Raw genomic sequence first — 24,962 nt, 5'->3', positions numbered from 1 at the left:
TTTGGCTGCTGGGAGTAATGCTTCTGTGGACATGGGCACATACACCATTGAATCATAAAGTAACCATTTTATGAAAATAATGGCAACAGCAATAATAGTAGCCAGCATTTATTGGGTACTGGCATTGTTGGCATAAGTGAAGCTGGCATTGCTTAACTTACACATTCTGACTGACTCACTCACTCACGCCTCACATAACCCCTTGAGAGGCTTAGTGCCATCCTTGGTCTCCAGGGAAGAAAACTATAACCCAGGAAGGTTAATGATAGGGCCTGGGGACAGGGAGGTAATGCAAGGGGATCAGTAAGAAAGGTTGGGCAATCTGACAGTGGAGGCTTTGAATCACCCTGGCTCTAATAGGGAGGGGCCACTGTGGGTCTCCCCCAACTTCAGGCCCTTCACTTTTTCCACCTGAATCACTGCGCTTTGGGGTTTCTATTTGAATACTGATTTCTGCAGCTACAAACCATTTGAGGAAAATGGCCACTGACTCAGTAGAGTTCTTGCTACTCAAATGTTCTATGAGTCTTGCATTTATTCTAGTTTTTAAAAAATTGACAGCATGCCTTGGGCAGAACCACACTGTCACCTGGCAACCATGTTTGTTGATAGGAAATACCTGAGTGGCTGGTTCACTGCACTCCAAAGTTTCTGACTCAAACGTCTGTTTCTGAAGCGTCTTGTGAAAATCTCTCCGTGATCCGGTCTTTTTAAAGCTGCAAAACTCTGAACTTCCTTGGTTTCTTTCATTGTTGATATGATTTGATTGGGAAGGAGATGAGGAGCAGGAGGGAGGGAGAAAGAAGAAGCAGCATTAGATTAAAAATAATGGCAGAAGGGCAGACAGTCACAGAGGAGCTTTCAACAGAGGACAATTGTAATGCCTCCATCTAATTATGAACCCAGCCTCACACAAGGCTCTGCTGTAGTGACTTACAAACTTGCCTCCTGGCTGGCCCATTATGAAAGGCAGGAATGGCCTGGGAAAATGCCACTGTAGAGGTGCGGTCATTTCAGCTGGGGGGCACTTGGCTCCAAGCTGAAGCTAAACTGTGACCACAGTGTAAGAGGCTGAAATAAATCTAGCAATGTGTAGAAGCAGCAAATAGAGATTGTTTGAAGATAAAAATAGAGGAAGCCATTTCATGTCCACATCAATGTTCTTAATAATGAGTAAGAAAAGCAGGACACGGCTAAGGAAAAAATATACAAAAATGATGTATGGACCAACATTCTTTGCTAACATTCATAGCCCCACTCTGGGAACTTCATTTCAACTCTGTCGAAGGGATGGGAACATAGGTCAGGGGCAGTGGCAGAGTGCTCTCTGTCTCTGTCTCTCCCTTTCACACACACACACACACACACACACACACACTGAAAGAGGTCTAAATTAGAATCACCAAGGCTATCACTGGAGGAGATAGACCATGATGGGAAACATGAAAACCCTAAATTGATATTTCATAACCATAGAAACCAATGTGATATTCCCCATTTGACCGAGAGGCTTCTTGGAAAATATGCTACAAAGTGTATACACACTTAATTGGCGCGCTTTCTGCATTTTCTGTCAAGACCGCACAGGTTGGTAAAGGGACATGCAAGTGAGGTGAGAATTTATTAGGCAGGTCAAATGGCCAACAGGTAAAGCCAGAACTGTAGGAAGGCCAGCAAGGAATCAAACACAGTTCATAACTTCTGGAGAGAGGGGGCACTGGAGGAAGAGAGTGGCACACACAGCAGGTCCCAAAGGCATGTTAGTGCATTGTATTAAGGAAGCAGGAGATGCCCCAGTGCCTTTGGTAGGGAGGTCAGGATGTCTCTAGATTTTATTGTGCTCAGAAGACAAACAATTTGTTTTGAGAAAAAGAGACAAACATCCCAGAAGCTCTCTTCAAGAGCAGCCTGGCAACTATTGCAAGCCTGGCTTACTCTGACTGGCCAGCTTCAGGGTCCCCTGGCCATCTACAGTAATAAGGCAAGATGAAAAGCAGCCTGAATTAGGAACTAAAAAAGGAGGAAATGGCCATAAGAATAAATGCCTAGAAAAAAAAATCAAGAAACGTGTCTACAATAATTTCTGATTTGAAATTCCTAAGCAGCTGAAAACGAACAAAAATTAAAAATACATATCATGGGGTTGGAGGTTTAGCTCAGTGGTAGAGCACTTGCCTAGTAAGCGCAAGGCCCTGGGTTCAGTCCTCAGCTCTGAAAAAAAAAATCATATTGTTCAAAGACATCAATGACAAAAGTATTCCCAGGAATGTTTTAAACAGTTGCTTGGATATAATAACTATTTTAAGTATTTAAGAGAATTCTTTTGGTTCCAGTTGCTCTGAGACTGCAAATGAAGAGTGGATTATACCTGAACAACATTATTTCACAAAATTTACTTTCTTTTAACAGAGTTCTTTGGGAGAAGACCTGGTGTGGGATTTCTTAAGTCTGCCAACTTCTTGAAAGTTATTCTCAACCTTAGAACTCTAGGGAGCCACATGGAGGAGGATGGCAGGCCTTCTTCCTGCATAAAGGGGGAAAAAAAAGCTGGGGCAGGGGAGCAGCAAGGTGGCTCGATGGTTATGGCTTGAGAGAGGAGCGACCCCAGCAAGTTGTGTTCTCATCTCTGTGGACACAAATACCCACCTTCACCAGGAAAAAAGTAAATGGGAAGAGCCGTGTGTGATCTAGTCCATGGCCTCACCCACGAGTCTATATTGTGGGTGGTCTACTACCAGAGAAGAGGAAACAATGTAACCAAAGTGTAGCAAAGCCAGGCAAGTAAGAAGCATGTCTTGTAATTAGATCCCAATGAGAACGCACTGGCCCTGTGGTTATTAGCTCAGGAAAGCCCTTTGTGAAGAGGAAAACAAGACTAACTCCTAACACCAGCCCCTCAGAAGCAGTTCTAACCCCCACAAAGGAACCAGCAGTAACTTTTGTAGGACTATCCGCTCCAAAGAGAAGTGATTCAGAAGAAAATAGTTACAACCTCCTTTTCCAGGGAAACCTGGGCCATAGGGGGGAAAATCCAACTTAGCAACTAGGACTATAACCACGCTAGCATGCCTCCCTCCCCACCTTCCCTACCCTTTCCACCCCGTCTCATAGATTACACATGTTTCTGAGAGTGTTTTCTTACAAATACGCAAACACACAGGTGAGTGCACACACTAGCACACGACACACAAGTATAGACAGACAAGTGCCTGCCTTCATCATCATCTTCAGGTCATATATCTCTGCCTGGTTCTTCACAGGTGAGGGATGGACATGGGTAAATTCAAAGGTGTCTTTCCTGAACTGAAGTTTTGATTTGATGATAAAAGTCCACAGACTATAGCAAACAAAATAAAATCCAATTTGCTCTTCCAAAGACCCTTTTGGGGGCCCAGAATGCATGTCTTTTTTTCTGCTTTATGCTAATAGATGCACCCACCCCTTCCATTTTGCTAGACTGTCTTGTGGAGTTCTTTACAGGGGTTCCAAAGGCATTGGCAAATCAATCAATTAGAGGTTGATGCTGAAGTTCATTTCATAACATATACACTTTACTTGATATTGCTGTCAGCCTTTGTGACTTTTGCTATGGAGAGTGGTAAGACTAGTGTGCCCATGTTGGAGTCAGAGCAAATGTTTCTCCCCTTCCTCACACCCTTAAGCATCCACTTCCCCATCTTAAAAGCTCAGAAAGTGCCAGTGCTCCCCTTGGAAGAAAGGGTAGTGCTGGCTGGGGAGAGGCCGAGGCTGGCAAGCATGAGAGGTGACTCATTCCAGAAGTGCCAGCATGGAAGAAGCCACCACTGAGTAGGTACTAAGACAACCGGCTCAGTGCCTCTGGCTACAGGCATCCCAGCCTACTCGTCCCACCCTGGCAACTGACTTAAACAAAGCTCAGGTCCCAGTGAGCCTGTGTGCAGACCGCAGAAAGATGGGAACGCAGGCAGACTGGGAGAGCAACTGTCCGCACCAAATGAATACAGCCTACAGCTTCCCAGGAGAACCCCAGGCTTTGTCTTAAACACCCTTCTTACCCACTCAGGAACACCCAAAGACCAAAGTCTTCATGAAAGCATTCTTTCTAGAGGCCAGAAAGTGCAGCAGGCGGAATCTGGCTCTTGAGTGGGAAGGGGCTGAGTTCAGATGCTGGCTCCTTAAGAACTAGTCAAGTGAGACAGATCTGGGCAGGTGGTCTCCTATCTCTGAGCCACATTTTCCTCAGGTGTGGAAAGAGTTCAATTGACCATTTTAAGGGTCATCTGTGAAGGTCAGAGAATAATTATGTCTGTCTTTTTTCCCTCCCTCCCTTCCTCTCTCCGTCTCTTTTCCTCCTGTTACTCAAACTCTCCCTGTTCCTTCTTCATCCTATCCAATTAGGTGTTAGAGCCTTTAGGTGTATAGGTACAAGGTAGCCGGGTGGAAAGTAGCCTCAGAATTGGAACTTGAATCCAGGACAGATAAGGAATGCACTTATTATGAAAGTGCTGCCCGTATGAAGTGGTGAGTCTGAGCGCAAATGGTACACGATGTCAGAGCATGGGCAGCCTGGCACATGGCCATCACCAAGCCTGAGTCTAATGAAGACGCATTTATTAAAAGGGACACCTGACACGAGGTGTCAGACTCAGGCTTGGTGACAAGGTTCCATCCTGTGGAGGAACATTCTGGTACTGTGCCAGTGAAAGCTAAGAAAGGCTCATCCAGGCAGGAATGGCGTGCCTGGTGTCAGGACCAGAAGAGGAGGAGGAGGGATACTGGGGTAGAGGAGAATGTGGGCAATGGTACATACAGGAGAATCAAACAATTTAGCAGAAACCTGAAAGACATGGGAGCTATATTTCGCCAGAGAAAGGAGTTAAAATGCCAAAAGGAGACCACTAGAGCTGACACCATGGAGTTGGGTGTACATGTCAGCAAGAACTCATGGTTTTCACTCTATTTAGTGAAAGACCTAGAAGAGCAATGCCTTAGCACACTTCCCACATGCAGCTTGGCTGTGGAGCACTACTGTCCACTAAAGCACAGTGGCATCTGAGAGCCATGACTAATTCTGGGGGAGGAAGGAACAACCTACGAGTTCCTGGAATACTGTGGTCAGAGAGCAAGGATGTCTTCCACGACTGCTGGGGCCATCTAAAGAAGACCTAAGTGCCAGTCAGAGAGACTGAGACTATCAAACTGAAGAGCATTTGAACATCAAAATAAACAACAGACATGAGTTAACTCATTCAACAAAATAGGGAATTATAGCTCCATATTGACATAAATAGAATGACAGTTTGATGAGGAATGGTATGTCATCACAAACCCAAAGAGGGAAACATTCTAGAAAACAGCTGGCCCATAATCTCAAAAGGCAGGGAAGTAAGAATACACACTAAGAAGGTCCACTAGCATGACTAAGACTAAGGGCATATGACAGTTAAGTGCAGTGTGCAATTTGGAACTGGATTCTTTTGCTTTCCAAAGAACATTCTTAGCCATTTGATGAAAACTGAAATCTGAGGATTATGTGGTAATGAAATATTAATTTTTAGAATGTGGGGGTCCATATGGCAACTATAATGAAAAATGACCTTGTTTGTAGCAATTATGCACTAATGTAGGTGGGGTGATGGGAAAAGTAGGTCAGGGCTTGGCCTCACATGATCAATGGTTAGGAAGAGGTCTTTGTTTATGTTTATAATTTTTCTATAAATTTGAGGTTGTCTGCAAATAAAAGGAAAGAAAGCAAGATGTCAGGCACGTGGCACCGCAGTAAAAAGGACTGGGCTCCCACCGGGTTCTCCAGCTGTGTGAGCACAGGAACTGTCAGCTCATCTTTCCTTCCTGTCCCCCATGCCAACCTATCACGGTGGCTCCATGGTAGCTATAAAGACTGGTATCAGAACACAACAGTCCCACACTTCAGACAATTTTAGTCTGGCTTTTCTCTCCACAAGACTGTTGCAGCCCAAGGCTAACTATGATCTGACCCATCTTCAGTAGGCTCCTCTCCAGGTTTTTCCTAAAGACTCACCCTTAAAAATCGTATGCATCTGCATCCCTGCCCCCAGTTCTGCTTCTAGCAACAAAGACAGTCACGTGCCAGCTGTTATCATTAGCATCAGTGACAATACTGTCCCATGCAATGTCAATGAATGCACTGTAAGTCCAGACACTTACTTCATAAATACATAGAATTTAAAGTCTTCTAATATCCCCATTTCTGCAGAACTACAGTGTTTTGTAGGAGAAATGTATTTAGCGATCAGAAACTAGGACAGAGCTCTGGAAAGAGCCCATTTTAGTACTCCACATTATAGGATGCTACAAGCCTCTGATTGAGAGGCTACTGTCCTGATTAAACTTGTACCATCCTTCGTCTCCAGGTCTCTATGAAGTCCCCTTCCTTGGTGTACTGCTAAAGCCATGGTCTAAACTATGAGGTAGATATTTGCTTGTTAAGTTTAATTCATCCTTTCATTCAACAAATGTTTATAACTTTAATTCTCTTGAGAATGAGATACCAAGGATAATTCCTAAGAATTATAGCTGAGACTTGTACCTCCCTCAGGGAAGTCAGTCTACTAAAAAAGACGGCACAGTTAACAGTGAAGTCACTTTAGATAGGTCACCAGAACTCAATGAACAGTGACAAAAGCTTCAGGAGCAACATCAACAAGATGTTTGAAAAACTCACAGAAGGAGGTGACAGTTTCTAGCGACACCAGCCAAGTCTCAGCAGAAGCCTTTGACCAGGGCCTCCACACAGTAGGTAGGTCTGCAGCAGGCCATGATGATGTTCACAGCCAGGTTCCTGCTTGCTACCATGTAAGCTGGGGAGCCTGGCTTACTCTCCACGCTTTAAGAAAGCAGAGCTCCTTGACAGGCAGTACAACAAATGTGTGTCATAATAAGCAATTATTGATCGGGGAGACATTTTTTATGGTGTTTTGGGAGTAACTGAATTATATGCACTGAGGTGTTCAATTTTTAATTGTTTACCAGTTCACTGGGAGTAAAAATGGAGCAATAAAACAGGTGATACCCCGTGCCTTGATATCCCCGCTCTCCTTGAGCATGACCTTCTGGTAGAATCTCCTTAATCACTCAGGATGAAAGACAAAGTCCAGGGACTTTAATGATGCTGCCCATAACACTCATGAAATGTTTCACTGTCGCTGTGGATAATACAACAAAAATAAATAGCACGTAAACATGTTTAATCACTGGAGAGTTTTGACTCATCACCAAGACCTGGAAAACATTCCAAAGTTAATCACCCCAGCTTCATTTAGAGAAAATGACGGGGAAACAGGGCTTAAGATCCTTACCATCCCCCAAAGGATGCTATCAAACACAAATCCACACAAAATTATGAAGGTATTATGAGAATTAGATAAATGAACACAGCCCCCCATGCATCATCAAATCTGTGCCTATTTTCAAAACACATATAACAAAAAAAGATTAGAAAAAGTGTTAGATAAACTTGGCACTGTAGACATGAAACATAGAAAGAGGTCTAGTCAAGGAATCTTCCAGGCTAAGAATCACTGGCAAATAATTTAAGGGAATAGTTTTTTCCGGGCTTGTTCGGTCCATCAATAGGTAAATGAGCTTGCTGATCACTCAAGTTCAATACTCAGGACCCAAGGTAGAAGGAAAGGTCTGCCTCCTGCCAGCTACTCAGATTGACTTCTATCCGTGTACAGACACGTACACATGCACATAAAAAACAGAAAATTGGGAATGTATTTCTCCAAAAGGAAATGATGTATTTTACATAATTCAACCTTTCCCTACTGAGCGACAGAAATGAGTCTACTCTCTCTTGTCTTTCACAGCGGCACTATTTGATTTAAACATATCAGTGACAGAGCTTGAATGGCGGTGGGAGGGAATGCCAGTGGCCATTACCCCACACCTCTGCCCATTAAGTGGAATTCAAAGCCATTATCACCGAGAACAAGGGCATAAAAGTCTATCTCTAGATATTACAGAGAAATGTAATGGCAGCCGGGAGATAATTGAGGAATAAAGGTGCTAACTAAATCAGTGCCTGAGTGCATGGTTTTGGATGACAAAGACATGTCCCCAGAAGGCAAAGTGCCTTCATTAAGGATCACACCTCTGGAGAAAGCAGGCTGCCACCCATCCCCAAAGTGCAGTAAAATAAATGGTGTAGAGTTGAAGGGTTATTCCCTTGACATGCTAATTGAAGTGTCTATTGTGATATTTCATTTTTTATAAATATCATAAACAATAGTTAATGCTTACTCAATTATTACTATAGTAATAAGATGTTTAAAATCCCATTTCACTTACCATAGTAAAACATGGGTATATGCATATATACATATATGCTTTTTGAAGTTTTTATTTTATGGGCATGGGTGTTTTTGCTGCCGTTATGTCTGCACACTATGTGTGTGCCTGGTGCCTGCAGGGGCCAGAAGAGGGCATCTGATCCTCTGGAACCAGAGTTAAAGATGACGATGAGCCACCATACCATCCGGGAGCTGGGAATGGAACCTTCTGCAAGTGCAATCAAGTGCTCTTCTTAACCACTGTGCTTTCTCTTCAGTCCTTATATGTGTGTTTTTAATACATATATATTAAATCACTATGCAGCCCAAGGTGGCCTGGAACTCACAATCTTCCTGTCACCGACTCCCTAGTGCTGGAGTTATAGGCATGTACCATGAGGCCCAGCTGGAAGGAGCAGCTCTTACAGGCTAAATATAACTATAATATAAGTCTTATAATTTATAACTGTAATATAAACCCTACAAGTCTTACAATTTCCAAATCTTATCATTATCCTATGAATATATAAATTACAATATCTATGGTATGAAATATAACTTGAATCATCAAATTTCAGGAAATTTTTTTATAATATTGAGTTAGTTGTGCTGTTTTTAAAAATCTTTATACAATGTTAGTAATTGGTCTAATTTAAGTTACTTGTCAATTGGGTAAGAACAATTCAGCCATATTGTATACTATTAATTATATAAATAAAAGTCAATAGTAATTAGCTTATAAAAAACCTTCTGATTGTTGCTTTAATGTGCTAACTTACTGAGAGAAAATCACAAGGGAAGTACTATGTTCTCTCTCCTGCTCCTTCCTTCCTTCTTTCCAGTACCAGGGATTGGTGCCAAGGCCTTGTGCATGACTGGTAAGCACCACAGCACCAAGGCACAGCTCTGGCCCCTATATCCAGAGTGCTATTCTAATCGCTACTTTCCCTGAGCAGCAACAAAGCATCAAGGAAGTAATTAATTTGCCTTGGGTAACTGAACTGCTGAGCAGCAGAGCTGGGATTTGAATCTATGGAGTCCTTGTGTCGGCTATTTTTGTCATTGCTGTTTTGTTTCGTCAATATGATACAACCTGGAACCATACATGAAGACAGCCTTAATTGAGGAACTGCCTCCACCAGATGGCCTATAGATATGTCTTTGGGGCATTTTCTGGATTAATGATTAATGAGGGTTGGTGCAGCCCACAATGGGTGGTGCCACCCTCGAATAGGTGGTCCAGAGTGGTATAAGAAAGCAGGCTTGGCAAGCCAGGGGGAGCAAGCCAGAAAGCAGTGTGAACTAGAACTTGTGGAAAGAACCTGTGTCTGCCAAGACCGACTGACTGATACAATGTAATGATGTAAAGAAGTTGGAATGTTGTAAGTCCAATTATACTTTTTCTTGAGCTAGCTTTAGGCCCCTATTAGCCCTTCCTAGCTGACCTCTGTGTCAGAACTAACATCCTGTGACTAATAAATAAAAACATTTTGGAATTTAACTTAGCAGATCACCAGCTTCCATCAACCCCAAAGCTAAGAATGTCAACAGACAGCATCTGAGACATGTAGGAGAGATTTCCCCTCATCTCACCACTCTGATGCATCCACAGTGTGTTTTTAAAATACCTTGGCTTATAACTCTTTGTTCTGTTACTATAAAACTCCACAAAACTGCTTCCACATTGGAACATTATATTTGGTGAGATCTAAATTTGGCCACGATCACTCATATTTGTTCCAGAATAAACTACATCTTTTATTCCTTTGAGCTAAGAGCTGTTTCTTTTGATCACAGCTGCAATCCTCCATGGTTTCTGCTTCAGTTCCTGCCCTAACTTCTCTCAGTGATGACTGTGATAGGGACATGTAAGCCAAATGAATCCTTTCTCACTAAGGTGATTTTTGGTCAGTTTTTATCACAGCAATGGAAAGTAAGCTCAGTCCTGTTCCATTCCAGAAAATAGCGTAATCAACCACAGGAAAAAAAAATAGATCTTCTCTATTTTATATTTCTACCCATCACTTGTGATACACAATTACTGTGGTGGTTTGAATGAGAAAGGTCTCCCATAAGCTCATATGTTTGGACATTTGATTCCCCAGTTGGTGGAACAGTTTGGGAAGGATTAGGAGGTGTGGTCTTGTTGGAGGAGGTGTGTCAACAGGGGTTGGGGGAAGGCTCTGAGGTTTCAAAAGGCTTGGCCATTTCTAGTGTTCTCACTCTGCCACCTGCTTGAGGACCAAGCTGTGAGTTCTCAGCTGCTCCTGCTGTCAAGTTTTAGCTCCACCATCATGGACTCTACTCTCTAAAACAGCAAACCCAGTTAAACATTTTCTTTTCTAAGTTGCCTTGGTCATGATGTTTTTGTCTCAGCAATAGAAAAGGAACTAAGATAGTTATAATCCATTCTTTTAGGAGTACAGTTCTGAGTTTTAACAAATGAACACAGTTATGTGAACACTACTTCAATTAAGACACTGGTTAGTTCTACAAACTCGCCAAATTCCCCCATGCCCTCTGGAGTCAACTCCTTTCTCCAACACCAGATTCTGGAAGCCAATGGCCTCTTTTCTATCTTTACAACTTCACTTTTTCTTGAATGTCATATAAATAGAATCATGCAATTATCTACTGGCTGGCTTATTTTACTTAGTACAATGAATCTGGCAACATCCTGGTGTTGCAAGAGCAGCAGCTAAAAAGTTCCATTGTATTGCTGAGTAGTAGCCCATTGTATGAACTTACCAGAGTTTGTTTTCTTATTACCCTATTGAATACATTCAGTGTTATTTGTAATGTTGGCACCTACAAATAAAATTGCTATAAGTATTTGCATAGAGACCTTTTTGTGAACATAGGTTTTCATTTTACTTAGTCAAATCCCTAGAGATAGGATTTCATGATATACACTGGGGGTATATGTATATATAAATATTATATACATATTTGGGCTTTTAGACTCAGGGAATAAAATCCAAGCATATGAATCAGTATTCAGAAAATAGGTAATAACAGCCCATAGTTTAAAATAACAATAAAACAAAACTGGAGAAATTTAACTTATGTTTATTAATAATATCCAACATCGGCAAGGAAGTGGATAAAAGTGGTAGTTCCATGCTAAGCTGGTCATAGAGTGAATTATCACAGCTTTTCAGGAAAACAATTTGGTAAAACTAATCAGAACATATTAGATACAAGGGTCTCATTTCTACCTTCAAAAATATCCACAATCATGTGTAGATTGGGTGTTGTACTATGATTTATCATTATGGAAAGGGGAGACAATTACATATCCATCATATCCTTTCCTCTGAGGAAATCAAGGTAGTCTTTAAAAAAAAGTTCTCTGAAACAAGAAGATCTCCAAGATATTATTGAAAAATATAATGTATGCATATAATATATAAAAAGATAGACATTGATGAGGTATGAGGATGACAGATTGAGGCCATGGAGACTATGGAGACAAACCACAACCAATCAAAATGTTGAGTTGTAAAAGCACAGTTCCAATAGATACATCTACAAAAGAACTCCCACACCCGAGGCTCAGGAGACATTTCAAAAGAGGTGGTGAAAAGATTGTAAAAGCCAGAGGATAGGGAATTTGCTATAAAATTGTGTCTTTTAATAATGTCAGAAGCTTGCTCCCATAAAGTCTCACCCACATGACAGCAGCCTAAACATGAAAATGACAACAGACATGCCAAAGTGGATGGGGGGACCCGTGAGGCCTCAACCCCATGTGTGTGTATACACACACACACACACACACACACACACACACACACACACACACATTCCTGAAACAGGAATGAAAGAGAGCAAGACTGGGAATATGGAGGGTATAGAGGGAGGAGATGGAAGGGAGAAAAATTGTAATTATATTATAAAATATTTTATTATTTCTCTCTGTCTCTCTCTCTGTCTCTCTCTCTCTGTTTCTCTCTCTCTCTCTCTCTCTGCCTCTCTCTCTCTCTCTCTCTCTCTCTCTCTCTCTGTGTGTGTGTGTGTGTGTGTGTGTGTGTGTGTGTGTGTGTGTGTGTATGAATGCTTTCAGAGGCCAGGAGACCCTGTGAGATGTTCAACATGGGTGCTGGGAACTGAACTCAGGTCCTCTAGAAGAGAAGCAAGTACTCTTAACTGTTGGGCCATCTCTCTGTGCTTTGGATAGGGAGGGGCTCATGTAGCCCCACCCTTAGTTAAGGAGCTATTGGTAGTTGATAGCTACTGGGAAAGGAGGAATCATTTTTCTTAGGGGCTGTTGTGGCTGGTACATTGCCCATCTCTGGTTGATTGCCCCACACCCATGTGAATTCCATCAGCACTAACTGGATCCAGTGGGGTGGGGGGGGGGGGGAGAGAGAGAGAGAGAGAGAGAGAGAGAGAGAGAGAGATGGAAGTTGGAGAGGGATTTGTTGTGGGGGGAGATGTCCAGAGGATAGGGAAAGGATATGATCATTGTGTATACAATTGTATGGATATATATTTTGATGGTGTACACACACACACACACACACACACAAAATGTTGGGTATTGGGTGATAAAGGGTACCTGGATTTTCTGTATGAATAAAGTATTCTGGGCATACACAGGCACTAGATGATTTTTGGGAGAAGTGTGTATTGAGATTATAATTTTCATTTTCAGCATTTTGGATTCATTTTACCAGAGAACCAAGCATAGGGCTAGGAAAACATGCCCTTCTGTACGACACTAGTCAAAGATTGTCAGGAACTGTCAATGGGTTTTGGATTTGGAGGCTTTCCTCTGCCAACTAGCTTGTTTTGGGGAAGGGAACTGGTCCATGACATGAGTGTGCTGAGAAGGAGCCAATGATAACCTACATCCTCAGTATGCTTGACATACTGTATAAACAGATGCTGTTTCCTAAGAGATAAGCGCATGGATAATCATCACTTCTGGAAAAGGAATGGGACACACGAGGGGACAGAAACTACAGCCACATGTCTAAAGGTCTAGACCCATATTTTAACCCAAAGCCATCCAAATTAATGTTACATTAAAATTAGATTTTAAACATGACACCAAAAATAAAAATCTTAAGGGAAATACCAATATGGATTTAATTACATAAATCATTCTAAATGTTAAAACATACTGGGGAAGGAACTTATATGGTAGGAAGGTTTTAATGATAAAAGTGCTCTAGTTCTGGGGAGATTACTCGGGGAGCAAAGCATTTTGCAGGCAAAAGGATCAGAATTTAGACCCCCCAGAACCCATCCAAAAGTCTCAGATGGTGAAGATGGGGATCCCTTAAGCAAACTTGCTATATCTGCAAACTCTGGGTTTGATTAAGCAACCCTGCCTCAATGTATAAGGTGAACAAGTAATCAAGGAAGATTCCTAACATCAACCTTGTGGCTCCACATGCATGTGCATACACAAGTACACACACACACACACACACACACACACACACACACACACACACGTGTACATAAGCATACAAACATACATACACCCCTATGAAAAGAAAAAAAGTTATCTAAAGTTTTATAAAACCAAATAGCTTAACAGAGTTGTACAAATTTCTTAAGTAGTGCACCAAGGAAAACATGACCAGTGGCCAACAAATATATGGGGGAAAAACAAGGTCCAATCAGATAATCAAATAAAATGTCCAAAATGACAATGCTTTCACAAAAATGGAAATGTTAATAAATGATACTTTATAATTGCTAATATTTTCTATATAATTCAGGCATTTTTGATCTATTATTGAGTCTCACATTTGTACATATACCTTAGGTACAGAAATTATAGTTTTTCCCCACAGGGGGAAAAAATGTGCACAGGGTTTCAGTGAGAAGGACATTGCTGCATTGTAAGTATAAAAAAAACAGTGAGGATTCATCTAAACATTAAAACTATGATAAACTATGATACACATGCATTATACACTCATTAGTTACTGTGTTCTGGAAGAATAACTAAATCCTCTCTTACTGTGAAAATTGAAAATGCAGGCTAAAAAATTAGTACTAGAGTCTGAGTTAGTATTTCTATAAACATATAATAAAAAGAAATTTGATTAAAGGCCTATATTATCACTATCAAGTACGGCTACCTACATAGAATGAAATTCATTTATTTTGGTTTTGTTGCTCTGTAGTTTCTAAACTCTGTCATGAGCATTCTAAAGTCTTTTTTTTTTTTTTCAAATAAAATTTGTAGAAGATAGGAAAAAAGCATTCCAAAGTCTGTGCTGCCATGAGGAGGAACATGTGCAGTGTTTCAAATAGGAAATAAATCTGAAAACCAAATTTAGTGTACTGGACCTCTCTGTTTATTGTTCCCTCTTGGATTTTTTTTTCAGAACTTTAAATACCAGAAAAGTGCCCCTAATTATAACATTTTGAAGCTTGAGGACAACTTGTTCTGAAATCTCTCATTTATTAGTAGCCAGGCATAATCTTATTTGCCTGCTGGCAAACTTCATTTTCCACTTCTGTTAGAACTGAAGACAGACTGACATGTAGCTTTGCTGTAATTACTTTCTATAAGTGATTCTTTCTCCTCTTCAGCTATTGGAAACAGTATGAGTACTGACCTTACTTTAAAAAAAAAATAGCACAGATTCCATGGCACGCTTAGAGGAACTGGATAAAACCCAATCCCACGTGTCCTTCATTATTTATCCCCAAGAAGAGTAATTCTTGCTAGAGTGGGGAACAGGGGAGGCTATCTTTTTATGAACTGCTTATGTCTCAGAGGCTTCCTGATGAGCATCTAGTGGAGTGGGCTTCAATCTGTAGACAGCCTGCAGCCTCCTGCACAACACACATGTCCATGTATACATGCACATACATGCACACACAGCAGAGATTCCTGTGTTCCAACGCTTCTCACAAGACTGTGCTGTGAAGGTCATTAGGTTTTTATGGGGATAGAAACCTCAGAAAAAAAGTCACAACATGTTCAATTAACCCAGAGATAAAAATGCTTTCTTGATGGGAAGACTAGCAATTAATTTATCTTGGGGGTCACAAATTCTAATAACATTTGAATCTGAGGCCAAGTTTCAATTCACTATCTTTTATCTAGGAGTTCATTAAAATAAAAAAAGGAAACAAAAAGATGCATTCCTTTTTTTTTTTTTTTTTTATCATTTTTGTGAGACAGGGTCTTGTCATGCTGTTCAAGTTGGCTGCTTTGAACCTTTGGGTTCAGAGCATGCTTCTGCCTCAGCCTCCTGATAGTTGTAACTGGCTAAGAGGCAATTCTATTCCTCACGTTTAGAATGTGATTTTCTTCCCAACTGAATAGATGAACAGACTGTAGTGTATCTGTAAAACGAAAGATTTTTTTTTCTGTGATAACAGAAAGCGAGGGATGTAGCCACAAGGAGACTGGACGGAGAAAGGTGAGCTCACAGACTATGAAGGAGACTGGTACAGATCAACCCGGGGGTGGGGGGGCAGAAACAGGTGGAGCACCAGGATCTCCAGGGCAGCAAAGCCCTTTTGTTTGACGATGCAAGGGCAGAAGCATTTATCAAAACGTACCAAAGACATAGCTCAAAAAACAATACCAGGACTGGGGACGTGGCCAGTGTGTGCCCAGCATGAGGGATGCTCTGAGAGGGGGCAAATGGGAAATCTCAGGGCTTCCTGTTCAGTAATTCTGTAACCCTAAAGACCCTCCAATAAGCCATTTAATTTGAAAAACAAGAAAACACAATGCAAAATTCACATTTATGTAAATTAGCATTTACATATTAGAAGAGGATAAACTTACTTGCGGTTCACAATCAGCCACTCTCGAGTATAGGTCTGAACACAGTCTCTGACATGAGGATCCAGTTCAACCCTAATTAGGTGAAAAATAAGATTAAAAACAGGTTATTACTGAGCAAAGTGATAAAATAATTCCTTGCCATTATTAAGGGACAAAACACCATTTCAAATCTGTGTCAATATGAATGTTAGGGGTGGTCTTGCCCATTCACTTCAAGTGTATGAAGTATTCCTAAGGCAATATTTGTTCTTTGATGAAACAAATACGTTGACATTTTAAGCTCTGTGAGTTTCTTTGTTATAGAGAATTGCTAAACTACATCTATGCCTGAAGGCGTTAAGACACTAGTAGGCAGAAGCAGCTATGATTAAACATCAAACAAGAAAAGTAAGTTCAAATAGTTATTTCTAACAGGTAAATTTTTGGCTTTCATGTAATTTTGTTAGGGCACGTGTGTTTTCCATTTAGAAAGCCAAGAACAACTGTCTTAGGCTTTGATGACTTTATAGACATAGGCTTTGGATTCCTATCATACCTGCTGAGAAGTGTGCCATTAGAGTATTCTCCATGTGTTTCACAGTCTGGAAATCGCAAAGCTTTTGGTATTATTAGAAACACATTAGTACTAAATGGGTATAAAAGCTGAAAGTTTTTTATTTAAATATTTTTTGAGATTATAATAGAATTATATCATTTCCCCCTTTCCCTTTCCTCCCTCTAAAATCTCCCATGTTCTTGTTCAATTCATGGCCTGTCTTTCTTTCTTTCTTTCTTTCTTTCTTTCTTTCTTTCTTTCTTTCTTTCTTTCTCTCTTTCTTTCTTTCTCTCTTTCTCTCTTTCTCTCTTTCTCTCTTTCTCTCTTTCTCTCCTCTCCTTCTCTCCTTCTCTCCTTCCTTCCTTCCTTCCTTCCTTCCTTCCTTCCTTCCTTCCTTCCTTCTTCCTTTTCTTGTTTTGTTTTTCTGAGACAAGGTTTCTCTGTGTAGCCCTGGCTGTCTTGGAACTTTGTAGATCCACCTCCCTCTGCCTCCCAAGTGCTGGGATTAAAGGCGTGCACCACCACCGGCCAGCTGGGCTCTTTTAATTGTTGTTACATCTATAAATGTGTGTATATCTATATGTACACACACATATATATATTCATAATTACAACGGTTTCAGTTCATATATAATGTTACTTGTATGTGTATGTTTTCAGGGCTAAACATTTGGTATTGGTGTGCTTTCCCTGGGGAAGATTATTTCTCTGGTTCTCAACATTCCTTAGCTGCCTGTAGTTCTTTGTCTGGGGTTGAGGCCTCTGGGCTTTCCCCACTCCAGGTTATACTACAAGTCTTAATTTTGCATTTGTAAAACAGGGATACTATCATTTGGATCTTGGATGTCCTCCTAAAACCCCCTTAGTCACTGGCATGACACAATTGAGAAATGGCAAACTCTTCAGGATGTGGGGTCTTATGGAGGGTCTTGATCACTGGGGACATGCCCTTGAAGGGGACTGTGGGACACTGCTCTATTCCTGTCTTTTGCACCTGGCCATGAAGTGGTCACAAATTACTTCTCTTCTGCTGTCATCTCTCACCATAATACTCTTTGCCACTACAGGGCTAAAGCAATGCAGCCACCTAGCCAGGAGCCAAAATCTCCAAAACCGTGAGCCAAAATAAATGTTTCTTCATTTTAGTGAGACTAAAGGGGAACTGGCTAACACAGGGAACAGAACAGACTCACCTGTGGTGATATTGTGTTCTCCAAAATAGTGTGCACCCTAATAAACTTATCTGGGGTCAAAGAACAGAACAGCCACTAGATAGAGGCTAGAAAATGGTGGCACAGATGCCTTTAATCCTAGCATTTCAGAGGCAGTGATCTGCCTGGATCTCTGTGAGTTCAAAGCCACACTGGAAACAGCTAGGTGTGGTAACAAGAGCCTTTAATCCCGGGAAGTGATGGCAGGAAGCAGAAAGGTATTTAAGGTGTGAGGACGAGAAACTAAGCCTTGGTTAAGCTTTTAGGCTTTTGAGCAGCAGTTCAGCTGAGATTCATTTGGATGAGGACTCAGAGGCTTCCAGTCTGAGGAAACAGGATCAGCTAAGAAACTGGTGAGGTGAGGTAGCTGTGGCTTGTTCTGTTTCTCTGATCATTCAGCATTCACCCCAATACCTGGCTCCAGGTTTGTTTTTATTAATAAGAACTTTTAACAGTTTGTGCTACACTCCCCTTTGGACTTCCTATCAGCCCAAGACCAAATTCTGCAAAGGCTAGATAGCAGACTCTTGCCTTTCACAGCCCAAATTCCAGCTCCATCCCTCATTGACTCTGCAACCTTATGCCAGTCATTCAATCCTTCTGTGTCTCGATTTCCTTACCAGTAAGTGGTGATAATAGTAGGGTGCCCTTTACAGAATCATGATGAGGATGTGATGCTAACGTGCAAAGGGCTTGGAAGAGTGTCTGGCACACAGTAAGTACACTGGGCTAGTTTAGACTTAGGTGACTTTTACTGTGCACTGGGTGCTGCTGACTCAGGCACTTAGCACATATGGATTCAACAGGCCAGGCACTGCTGTTATTCTTGTGCAGAAGAGAGGTGGTAAGGATATCAATCTGAGTCAGAGACCAAGTGGCCGAGCCGGAACCTGCAAGGGCCAGGCTCATGACTACCACGGATAGTCAGCATAGGATCTGAGTGAGGCACAGGGTGTTCTAGAGTCACAAGTGTTTATTCACTCATGGTGATCAGGATGCGCTCCCCTGCCTGCCTTGTTTATGCAGAAGGCTTTGGCAACAGCTGAGATAGGACAGGTTGACTACAGTCATCAGAAAGGTAACACATTCACCAGACGTAACAAAACAGTATCTCACTCACAAACTGGCTCTAGGAAAACCTGTCTTCTTTACCAGAGTTTAAAAAGTCCTCCTTCCTCTAAACTTCCTGGACTTTATACCAGTTCTCCCATGGATCTGGTCACATTTTAAGGCAACTAACCATAAATATTCACACAAAGAACATGACTCTACCAAAGATAAAAATGTGTTATCAATGTTAAAACCACCCGTGAATAAATGGCCTAACACCGGGGAGAGGTGTCCAGTGATGACAGAGGTCTGCATTTGGGGAACTGAGTATTTCCCACACAGAAGAGAGCTACACATAAGGCTAGCTTGCTATGAGAAGGAAAACTGACCCACACAGAGAACAAAGGGACTTCCCATCTCCCAGCTGTCTGGTCACCTTCAACTGTGAGGAAACACAACCTGACACAAAGGTACCTCAGAGCAACGAGGGCAGGCTTCGTGTTTGCAATCTCCTTTCTGGGACTTTTTGGGGAAAACGAGAAGACTCAAAATGTTCAAGGGAGTATGAATCTTAATTTTGGCTTAATGAAAATAAAAGTTCACTCAAAATCTCCAAAGAGTCAGGGACGTTCATCCTACAGCTGCTCATGTTTCATTCAGATGAGAGGTCACAGTTGCGATGCCATGCTCAGCAACTCAGTTCTAAATAGTTGCTTAAATATTCACTCTCCAATGCTTCTGCTGTGTCTCCCCTTCATAAAACTTCAGCAAAGGGAGGGAGTTTCCCTTCCTCATCTTTTTTTCTCAGGGCACAACAGATGTTCAACAAGCATGCATGGAAGCTTAGGTTACTAGCTCCATCCAGGCCTTTGGAGGGAAACAAATAAAATGCCTTTAAAACTCTTTAACATTCATTGTGTGTGCGTGTGTGTGTGCGCACATGCGCACACATGTATATATGTGGTAAAGAGAAGACAGCTTGAGTGAGTCAGTTCTGGGAATAGAGCTCAAGTTGTCAGGATGCTAGCCAAGTGCCTTCACCTGCTGAGCCGTCTTACTGCCCATAAAAATGCTTCCGGTAGAGGCATTTCAATACTTGTTATGAAGACTCCCAACACTCTGCATATAGAGACCATGAGGCTTCTTGAGGTCACGTAAGTAGCCTATGGCCACTAAGCTGGAACACAACAGTCCAATTCCAGGGCCTATAATCTTAGCTTCTTTTGGAATTGTCCCATCCCATTCTGCTGCATCCTTTGAACTGTTTCTTAGTTCCAACAAGGCTTTCTAAAGCCTTTGGCAAAACCAATTTAGAAACCATGTACATCTGCCTACCATGTGTACGGCCCTGGGCTAAGTCCTCAGCACCACAAAACAAAACAAACAAACAAAAAATTTGTCTACACCTAGGTGGCAATGCTATATGTGCTTTGTATTTTAGTGGATTGAGTAATTTTTCTCCTTTTAAAATACATGTGTGTGTATGTTGATGAGTCTGTGCGTACATGTGGAGGCCATAAGCAGATGTTGGACGTCTTCCTCAATTACTCTTTAGTTTTTGAGGGAGGGTCTCTCAGTGAACCTGGAGCTTTCTAATTGGCTAGACTGGGTAGCCAGCAAGCCCCAGGGCTACTCTCTGCTTTTCTAGCACTAGAGTTGCTAGGGTATGTCACATGCCTTGCTTTTCCTGTGGATGCTTGGGATCTGAACTCAAGTCTTCATGTTTGTGCAGCAAGCACAATACCATGTGACCCAACTCCTCTGGCCCTAAAATGTTTTGTTTAATTAAAAAAATGTATAAACTTCTTGTAATACTAGGGATCAAACCCAAGACCTTGCACATGCTCCACAAGCATTTCACCACTGCCCTATAGCCCACACCAACCCAAAATTTGCTTCTTTTCAAGAGCACTTCAAAGCTGGGTGTGCTGCCACAGCACACCTGTGATCCTAGCACTTGGGAGGCCGGGGCAGGAGGATTGCCACTTTGAGTTCACCTTAGGCTACACAGCGAGACCCTATCTCAAGAAATACGAAAGAAGCCGGGTGGTGGTGGTGCACGCCTTTGATCCCAGCACTCGGGAGGCAGAGCCATGAGGATCTCTGTGAGTTCGAGGCCTGGGCTACAGAGTGAGTTCCAGGAAAGGTGCAATGCTACACAGAGAAACCCTGTCTCAAAAAACAAAAACAAAACAAAACAAAACAAAAAGAAGAAGAAGAAGAAGAAGAAGAAGAAGAAGAAGAAGAAGAAGAAGAAGAAATAAGAAAGAAAGAGAGGTCCAGAATAAATACCCTTCCCCTCTCATATTTTGAGAAAATAATTTACCCTTCTTCTGGCAGAGAGGGCTGCAAAGTCCTACATTCCTTGGGTGTGAACGCCACATGCAAGTCATCGTCAGTGAGGTCCCCCAGCTCCTGGGCCAGCTCCGCATCCAAGCTGTTTAAGTGTGTCATCACGAGTCCTTCGAAGTCCACGGGCTCCACGGGCTCATACAGCTGAGGCTGGAGGGAGAGAGAGAAGAGGGCCGTTCCCACCGGGCTGCCTGGTGGAGGACACAGACATGCAGGCGCGCAGGCGGTGGATATCTGCTCTGCCCTCCCTTCGACTCAGCACTTCACTTTTAGCCTAAATGCTGGAGAAGCTGTCAAACTGTGGTGGTGACAGGCGAGGGGAAGAAAGGCAGCAGCAGAAAGTCAAGTCACAACACGGTGAGTCATTCAAATCACACCCCAAGGCAGGATTTTTCCCTGCTTAATTGCAACTTGATGAGGAATCCTGAGGAGATCCAAAATGAGATCACGGGCTTTAAGGAATTTCTATAATTTCTCCTGTAAAAGCTCTCTGAGGCCATGTTTTGTTTACCCAAACACAGTGAAAAAGAGAAAGAAGGCAATTTTCCAGAGACTCAGGCAAACACAGCACTCCTCTGGCTGTGTGCTCAGACACAGTGTTTCCCTTGGCCTGAGAAGGGAACCGGCTATAGACTGCTGCTCAAAGCCAGCACTATGGCCACAATCCCAGCTGACATGGAGCCAGGTTTGCGGCTAAACCCCTCTAGGGCCGAGACTTCCAAACAGTACCTGTTGGGAAGAAACTCACTGGCCTGAAGCTGGGTGAGCCATCCCTCAGTGTCTGCTGAGGAGAGCTGTCCTCCCATGGAGCTGGGAGAGAATACGAGAGAGGATAGAAACCCAGGGAACTCAAACAATGCTGCTCTTTAGTTGATAGTATCAAGAAGTGGCAACATTTTGCCAGTGGCCTATTAAGAAAATGCACTTTCTAGCCTATGGCATGCAAAGATCCAGGAACCACTGCCTTAAGGCAGCGAGAGAGACACTTAGATCTAGGAGATTGGCTCAAGAATAACAAGAGCAGGGACAGTGGAGGCTCAGCCCTCTGAAGCGGTCCTTTAGGGAGGACTGTGTGGAACCCAAGTGAACACAGTCCTCCTCTGCCCGCAAAGCATCACAGAACAAAAGCCCCAGATTCCTGACTTGTGCTAAGGGAGGGCGGGCCAGAAGGAAGGGCTGACAAAACTGGTTTTTCATCCCCTTGAGTCTAAATACCGGCAGGCTTCAAGCTGGGGTGGAAGAACAGGGCTGTTGAAGAGGCAAAGGGCGAAAAGATTCCAGACTGGAACTATGGCTTTTGCCGTCCCTTTCTCCCTCTGCTGTCCTGTAGTAATGGAGACAGAGATAACTTCACACTGGGGACAGAAGATAAAGCCCTGTGAGGCTAGTCTTAGCTGTCAGCTTGACTACATCTGGAACCAACCAAAACTCAAGCAGCTGGATATACCTGTGAGGGGCTTTTCTTGATTGGATCATGTGAGACAGGAAGACACACCTTAAATCCAGATCGTTTGATGTCAGATGACCCACCCTAAATCTGGGCCACACCTTCTAGTAGCAGCCCACACGGAAGGAGGGACGCTTTTGCGGTTCACCTGCTTGCTCCCCAGCAAGTTCATCTATCCTGCCGCTGAGGCATTCTTTTGCTGGTATAGGACCTTCTTATTTGGGGTTCCAATGTAGAGAATCCAGCTTTGTGGACGGATCAACGGCTGGGTTCTTGGCCTTTCTGTCAAATGACAGCCATGGTTGGACTAGCCAGAACACAGCCAGTAAGGGATTTAATATTCTCCTTTTTATACATAGATACTCATTCCATCAATTCTGCCCCTCTAAGGACCCTGACTAAATACACGGTCCTACTTCCAACCCAGATTCTTTAAGATGGCTGAGGCACATAGTGATCATTGTCAGCGGGATGGAAAAGGAGGCCAAGGAGAGGGTTACACGGTGGATCTCAGGAGGTGAGAGCAAACAGCTCCCCTTGATCAGCAGGAGGCAAAGAAAGGGAGGTCTTTGGTTCTGACTGCAACCTGAAGTCAGCTGAGGAAGGGGCCACAGTACTCATGAAGGGCCTTTCCAAATCAATCTCCTCAGAACCCAGTGAAATAGGCACGTTAATTATTTCAAGTGATTTAATAATTTGCCATTGATGACATGGATAGGAATGCAAATATAGTCAGACTGCATTCTTAACAACTATAATTTTGATTGTTTTCTCTTATAGGCCTTTCAGAGAATCAGTATCTTCTAAGATAACTAAAATACAAGGCAATAGTTAAGTATGCATTAAAACAGGTAAGAAAAATGCATTTACAACTACCCACAAATTCTGCTCAGAACTTCCCATAGGATTGAATGCTCAGATATTATAAGTGTAATGACAAGCGCAAGTGTATTATGAACAACCCAAGCACAGGTAATGAAATGCACTTGAAAGGCATTGTGAAACATAGTTACGCTTAGGAAATGAGGACTGAGCACTGGAAAGTAGAAGCCTCAGAGAAAAATGTATCTGTGTGCAACTGTCAGAGAAAAAAAAAGTCTAGTCAGCTAAAATAAAACACTTGTCATGTTCCTGACACTCAAAGTGGAAACTCAGTACCTGTTACAGGAGTAGACAATGGTCTGACCCATCATCTGGCAATTACTCAGAGAGAGGTCCTGGCAAAATAGCATCTTATCTGTGTCGCTATCCCATACCCCTCCTGCCCTCATCACAGTTGACAGTCACTTATTTTACACCCATCTTCCACTCTAAAATGTTCTCAAGAACAAAGGATGGGTTCTTCATTACATTAGTGACTGTCATCCATAACTCTCAGTACAGAGTAAGACCCAATAAACATCTCCTTAGTGGATGAAAAATACAGTCACCATTCTACATTTAGCAAACAAAGCTAAGGTGGAAGGTTTCCTCTGCCATCTGTGATGACTTCAAAGTACTTTGTGACCTAGAAGCAGTTTGCTTTCCTGCCTCTACCAACGGAAATCTTCCATTGATGCCACTGTAGGTGCTAAGATGGCATCATGCCCGTCAGTCTGTTTTCAATAAATCAGATATATATGTGCACATGTGCACGTTGTTGTACACAACACATGTGAAGGCCAGAGGTCAACCTGAGGCTTTCCTCAGAGGCCATCTATCTTGTTTTTGGAGGCAGGGGCTCTTGCTTGGACATGGGGCTATTAGATTAGGTTAGTTAGCCAATGAATCCCATGAATGTGCCTGTCTCCACTTGCCCAGCTCTGGGATTATAAATAGGTGCCACCACACCTAGCTTTTTACATGGGTTCTGGGGATTGAACTCAGGTCCTCATGCCTAAGAGTTAAGCATTTTACACACTGGGCCACCTCCCCAGCTTGTTTCAACCCCTGTCTACAGTGACCATAACTAAATGCCTGCTCTGCATGCAGAACGCTTGCATTTTATCCTCCACTGTGAATGTACATGGAAACCACACTAAGCACTTCATTTTCCATCCTGTCCCCTTCAGTACAGTCAACAACACAGAACAGTTAACTCTGGAGAAAAGTAAATGGAAAAGAACAACAGATCAGAGGCACAAAGGAGGCTGAGAATTAAATCAGCACTCAAGTCGTTCTTAGCTGGCACAGAAAAGGGTGCTGTACTTCACAGAAGCCAATGTGCACACAGGAAGGAATGCTTCCCAGGCATGAGACTGCTGTAAAACATGAATGTTAGGCATACAAACGTGTCCTGTAGCCATGGTGCTCAGGTGCGCATGCC

At 42.5% G+C, this 24,962-nt stretch overlaps 1 protein-coding gene across 1 annotated transcript in view; it reads right to left on the bottom strand.

Annotated features, from left to right (window-relative positions):
- Dock8 (dedicator of cytokinesis 8) overlaps nucleotides 1–24,962 on the bottom strand; it is a 207,046-nt gene that overhangs the window by 127,331 nt on the left and 54,753 nt on the right. The window contains exons 3-5 of the mRNA XM_036209142.1: nucleotides 21,185–21,360; nucleotides 16,063–16,134; nucleotides 620–743 (exon numbers count right to left, since the gene is read on the bottom strand). Of these exons, the coding sequence (XP_036065035.1) occupies nucleotides 620–743; nucleotides 16,063–16,134; nucleotides 21,185–21,360 (372 nt within the window). The remainder of the gene's footprint in view (nucleotides 1–619; nucleotides 744–16,062; nucleotides 16,135–21,184; nucleotides 21,361–24,962) is intronic.

The sequence above is a fragment of the Onychomys torridus genome, chromosome 1 (genome assembly GCF_903995425.1).
Source record: "Onychomys torridus chromosome 1, mOncTor1.1, whole genome shotgun sequence".
NCBI lineage: Eukaryota > Metazoa > Chordata > Mammalia > Rodentia > Cricetidae > Onychomys > Onychomys torridus.
This window is presented reverse-complemented; position numbering and strand designations above follow the sequence as displayed.